Below are 7,117 nucleotides of genomic sequence, written 5' to 3' on the forward strand. Positions count from 1 at the left end.
CTTGTGCCCCAGGTGCATTACGGGCCCCAAGCAGCTCTGGCCCTGGTGCTACATCCCATCCTGACATCACCAGTGCTTCCCCTCTCCAACCTGGACTGCACACGTCCCCCACTGGACACAGTATCTTCACCATGCCTGTGCCATCTCTCTTGGGCACAGTTGCCAATAGGCTCTCAGCTAACCCACTGACAATGGCAGGGAACCTCCAAGAACTGTCTGCCAGGTACCTCAGCTCCTCTGCCTTCGAGCCCTATTCTAGAAATATCTGCAAGGAGGCGCTAGACAAAAAATCTCTGGACTGACAGTGTGTTTATCATTCTAATGTGTGCAGAGTAAGTGTAACAGACAATCATCAATGTACCCTATACACAAATGTAAGAACACCACACCCTACACACAAATGTAATAGCACCGCACCCTACACACTAATGTAATAGCACTGTCCCCTACACACAAATGTAAGATCACCCACCCTCTCTACTTCAACGCCATTCAAAATTAAAGGACGGGGAACATTTTTCCTAGACCTCCTAAAATCAACCACCACCTCGATTTTAGCAGGTCTTGGAAAAAAATCACTGTACCCTACACACAAATGTAAGAGCACATTACCCAACACACATATGTTAAAGCACAGTACCCTACACACATATGTTAAAGCACAGTACCCTACACACATATGTTAAAGCACATTACCCTACACACTTATGTTAAAGCACATTCCCTTACACACATATGTTAAAGCACATTCCCCAACACACATATGTTAAAGCACAATCCCCAACACACATATGTTAAAGCACATTACCCTAAAAACACATATGTTAAAGCACAGTAGCCTACACACATATGTTAAAGCACATTACCCTACACACATGTTAAAGCACAGTACCCTACACACATGTTAAAGCACATTACCCTACACACATATGTTAAAGCACATTACCCTACACACATGTTAAAGCACATTACCCTACACACATATGTTGAAGCACAGTACCCTACACACATATGTTGAAGCACAGTACCCTACACACATATGTTGAAGCACATTACCCTACACACATATGTTAAAGCACATTACCCTACACACATATGTTAAAGCACATTACCCTACACACATATGTTAAAGCACATTCCCCTAGACACATATGTTAAAGCACAATCCCCTACACACATATGTTAAGCACATTCCCCTACACACATATGTTAAAGCAAGTTCCCTTACACACATATGTTAAAGCACAGTACCGTACACACATATGTTAAAGCACAGTACCGTACACACATATGTTAAAGCACAGTACCTTACACACATATGTTAAAGCACAGTACCTTACACACATATGTTAAAGCACAGAACCCTACACACATATGTTAAAGCACATTCCCCTACACACATATGTTAAAGCACAGTACCCTACACACATATGTTAAAGCACAGTACCCTACACACATATGTTAAAGCACAGTACCCTACAGACATGTGTTAAAGCACATTCCCCTACACACATATGTTAAAGCACATTCCCCTACACACATATTTTTAAATCACTTTCCCCTACACACATATGTTAAAGCACATTCCCCTACACACATATGTTAAATCACTTTCCCCTACACACATATGTTAAAGCACATTCCCCTACACACATATGTTAAAGCACATTCCCCTACACACATATGTTAAAGCACAATCCCCTACACACATATGTTAAATCACTTTCCCCAACACACATATGTTAAAGCACAATCCCCAACACACATATGTTAAAGCACATTACCCTAAAAACACATATGTTAAAGCACATTACCCTACACCCATATGTTAAAGCACAGTAGCCTACACACATATGTTAAAGCATATTCCCCTACACACATATGTAAAAGCACAGTACCCTACACACATGATAAAGCACAGTACCCTACACACATATGTTAAAGCTCATTACCCTACACACATGTTAAAGCACAGTACCCTACACACATATGTTGAAGCACAGTACCCTACACACATATGTTGAAGCACAGTACCCTACACACATATGTTGAAGCACATTACCCTACACACATATGTTAAAGCACATTACCCTACACACATATGTTAAAGCACATTACCCTACACACATATGTTAAGCACATTCCCCTACACACATATGTTAAAGCAAGTTCCCTTACACACATATGTTAAAGCACAGTACCGTACACACATATGTTAAAGCACATTCCCTTACACACATATGTTAAAGCACATTCCCCTACACACATATGTTAAAGCACATTCCCCTACACACATATGTTAAAGCACAGAACCATACACACATATGTTAAAGCACAGTACCCTACACACATGATAAAGCACAGTACCCTACACACATATGTTAAAGCTCATTACCCTACACACATGTTAAAGCACAGTACCCTACACACATATGTTGAAGCACAGTACCCTACACACATATGTTGAAGCACAGAACCATACACACATATGTTAAAGCACAGTACCCTACACACATATGTTAAAGCACATTCCCTTACACACATATGTTAAAGCACAGTACCTTACACACATATGTTAAAGCACAGAACCCTACACACATATGTTAAAGCACATTCCCCTACACACATATGTTAAAGCACAGTACCCTACACACATATGTTAAAGCACAGTACCCTACACACATATGTTAAAGCACAGTACCCTACAGACATGTGTTAAAGCACATTCCCCTACACACATATGTTAAAGCACATTCCCCTACACACATATTTTTAAATCACTTTCCCCTACACACATATGTTAAAGCACATTCCCCTACACACATATGTTAAAGCACATTCCCCTACACACATATGTTAAATCACTTTCCCCTACACACATATGTTAAAGCACATTCCCCTACACACATATGTTAAAGCACAATCCCCTACACACATATGTTAAATCACTTTCCCCTACACACATATGTTAAAGCACATTCCCCTATACACATATGTTAAAGCACAGTACCCTACACACATATGTTAAAGCACAGTACCCTACACACATATATTAAAGCATATGTTGGCAGGTAAGTAAATATACCTGAAATTGCTGCATTAAATTGAGTGTCATATCTACTGTCCATTTATTATCACATAGTATGTTCTTTATACCTTTTTTAACGTAATTCCAGTGTATGCACTCTCCCATAACAGCTTTCATTTGTGGGAAATTGTGAGGTTATAACACATGTACCTTATAGTATTATTGTTTATATCCCTCACCCATTGCTATATTCTCATTCAACAAATACATTATACTCACACATTTATTACAGACACACACACACACACACATACATACATACATACATACATACATACATACAGTACATAAATACATACACACACATACAGTACATTACAGACACACATATATACACATACATACAGACACACACATATACACATACATACAGTACATAAATACATACACACACATACAGTACATTACAGACACACATACATACATACATACATACATACATACAGTACATTACAGACACACATATATACACATACATACAGACACACACACATATACACATACATACAGTACATACATACAGTACATACATACAGTACATACATACATACAGTACATTACAGACACATATATACACATACATACAGTACATACATACAGTACATTACAGACACATATATACACATACATACAGTACATACATACAGTACATTACAGACACATATATACACATACATACAGTACATACATACATACAGTACATACATACATACATACAGTACATTACAGACACATATATACACATACATACACACACACAGTACATTACAGATACATATATACACATACATACAGTACATACATACATACATACAGTACATACATACATACATACATACATACATACAGTACATTACAGACACATATATACACATACATACACACATGTGTGTGTGTGTAAAGTGTTTGTTGAATGAAAATATATTTCCTGCACCTAAGATGCACACACATGACTTTGATGTATGTAACTTTAGTTATTTACCACTTATTTCTAATCTTATGAAACAGATGAATATGCAATGCAGACTCCATACAATTTTATGATACATTTTTGATACATTTGATGCCTGTTTCACAATTACAGAAATGGAGGAAAAGACAAATATTTGCAAATTGTTTAACCTTTCTTTGTCATCAAAGAGCCAATTGTACACCACACTGGGGAATATTGGGGATCATTAGGTAAATATTATTGGCATTTGTGTTTTTGTGACCATGTCTTAGGTTCAGGTGCATGGAATAATTTGGATGATGTGATACCCGCAATTTATGAATGCAGTAGTTGTAGAAGGCGCAGGATGTGGTCTGATCAGCTGAGCTGGCGCTTGTCATGTGTCCGGGTAATATGACCCCAGGCAGCTGAATAGGAAGCACTCTATTGGGCCGTAATCTTATTATAGTATTTTTATTGTAAATTATTTAAGTAAGGGGAAAGTAGTAATAAGGATGATGTCAGTACCTGATTTTTGTTACAAATTTTTGTTCTGGATGGCAGGGAGTGTTTTGTGTTAACGTTGTATGAGTGTCCATTATATATATATATATATATATATATATATATATATATATATATATAAAAGGAAATCTATATACACACACATACATATATATGTATATATCTATATGATAACAGATTTAATGTATTTTACACATTCTATTTAAATAACAAATGATTATTATGTCATATGTGCTCTGGAAGGTGTGACGGATCCTGAGGTCGTTGTATGTGGCAGATCAGCTTGTTTGGATCTGAAATTAAATGGAAATGAACTGACCTGAGTAAAGAGGCTGCTTCTGTCTTCATTCCTCCGTTACGCTATATAGAGCAAGTTCTTCTGAAGGAATCCAGGCCTGAGAATGCACAGACATTTTTCCAGAAAGTTCATCTTGGTCACAGTTAGGATTCTCAGAGTTATTTTGTGTGGCACTGCCAAAAATGATATCCTGAGCCGGTTAGTTGGGAAGCTCCTATAAGGAAGGCTAACAATAATCGATGGTTTGCCATTAGTGGTCAAAGGTTTTGCCAGCAATGGATAAGATGTGATTGTTCTCCAACATTGATGGCTAAAAGCTAATTTTTTGGCTTTTTTTCTGCCCTGGTGTCAGGGCACAAAGCTTAGCAATGCCCCCCGATGTGATCTGTAAGGGCACCACATTGTCTAAATCCCTTGCTGAGTTCCATATTCAGCTGCTTCCACTGATGGCTGTCAATGGTTTCTTTCCAACAATGTAAATCATTGATGGCACATCATTCCAAACAGCTCCTTGGTGTCACACGATGGCACACCATTGCAGAAAAGCTCCTCGGTGTCACATGATGGCACAGCATTGCAGAACAGCTCCCTGTTGTTACATATAGTCATAACACTGCAGAACAGCTCCTCTGTGTCACATGATGGCACACCATTACAGAACTGCTCCTCTGTGTCACACGATGGCACACCATTGCAGAACAGCTCCTCCCTGTCACATGATGGCACACCATTGCAGAACAGCTCCTCCCTGTCACATGATGGCACACCATTGTAGAACAGCTCCTCCCTGTCACATGATGGCACACCATTGTAGAACAGCTCCTCCTTGTCACATGATGGCACACCATTGCAGAACAGCTCCTCCCTATCACATTATGGCACACCATTGTAGAATAGCTCCTCAGTGTCACATGAAAGCAGACCATTGTAGAACAGCTCCTCCTTGTCACATGATGGCACACCATTGCAGAACAGCTCCTCCCTGTCACATGATGGCACACCATTGCAGAACAGCTCCTCTGTGTCACATGAAAGCACACCAATGCAGAACAGCTCCTCCCTGTCACATGATGGCACACCATTGCAGAACAGCTCCTCCCTGTCACATGATGGCACACCATTGTAGAACAGCTCCTCCTTATCACATGATGGCACACCATTGCAGAACAGCTCCTTGGTGTCACATTATGGCACACCATTGCAGAACAGCTCCTCCTTGTCACATGATGGCACGCCATTGCAGAACAACTCCTCCCTGTCACATGATGGCACACCATTGTAGAATAGCTCCTCAGTGTCCACATGATAGCACACTATTGATTCCTATAAGTCGCTATTTAGCACTGCAAGTCACTTAAGAAAGAATTGCTTTTCAGTCCAATCATGTGGTTCCAAAGCACAAAAAGTTATTTATGTAAAAAGGGATCACACGATGTAAGATTTAACAATTAGAGTAAAAAGCAATTAAAATAGTACAGCCCGATACATACGCGTGCGCACTGGTCCCAGTATACAATCATCCATCCAGAAGCCTGCGGTCGCTAGATGATGTGTGTACACTGGGGTCAGGACACAGCCTATATACCTTACAGGTTTCAGAGTTAAGAAAGGGACAAATTGACAGGTTCTCATTGGTTCTTGCTTCTGGTCAATCTGGTCATTGGTCAGTTCATGCTGTGTCATTAGAGGTATGGCTCAGTCCTCCAATGGTCACATTGTGTAGTTTCCTGCCGAATATCTGGTTAAAACTGACTACAACACTGCATACAAGTAATAGCATTCTATTCAATAATTCCCTATCATCCATAACTAGTGGACACATGATGCGACTTCTTTGCCGATAGAAACGGATGTCTGCAAATAAACAGGGATTTAGTATGATACCAAACACGACGTGTCCACTGTATTCTGAACCTTAGGTCTCCTTTAGGTACTTATTACAGCATAATTATTATATAACAATACCTTTAATAACTCTGGTTATTAACTATAATGTGTGGGAACCATTTTATATGTATGCGTTCGCATATGTGCGTCTGTGTATTGAAATAGCAAATGTGTGTCTGTATGTTAAGTGAATATACATACAAACATCTATGTATATATATATATATATATATATATAATAAATGAACAGAAGGCACTCAGTGAGACTCCATGAAAAAACCACAAGGGAGCAACTGTGCTGTGCGTCAACGTTTCAGTGTATTAACACTTTTATCAAGACATACAGAACAAAGAAAATGACATACCTTAAATACTCCTCACCCCGTGT

The 7,117-nt window shown here is 39.0% G+C and overlaps 1 protein-coding gene across 1 annotated transcript in view; it reads left to right on the forward strand.

The window, feature by feature from the left end:
- VAX1 (ventral anterior homeobox 1) overlaps nucleotides 1-664 on the forward strand; it is a 29,906-nt gene extending 29,242 nt beyond the window's left edge. The window contains exon 3 of the mRNA XM_088462351.1: nucleotides 1-664. This exon is cut by the window's left edge and continues 166 nt beyond it. Within this exon, the coding sequence (XP_088318477.1) occupies nucleotides 1-302 (302 nt within the window). The 3' untranslated portion in view covers nucleotides 303-664.
- The last annotated feature ends 6,453 nt before the right edge of the window (nucleotides 665-7,117 follow it).

The sequence above is a fragment of the Taudactylus pleione genome, unplaced genomic scaffold, assembly GCF_031769625.1.
Source record: "Taudactylus pleione unplaced genomic scaffold, aTauple2 ptg001200l, whole genome shotgun sequence".
In the NCBI taxonomy this organism is placed as follows: Eukaryota; Metazoa; Chordata; class Amphibia; order Anura; family Myobatrachidae; genus Taudactylus; species Taudactylus pleione.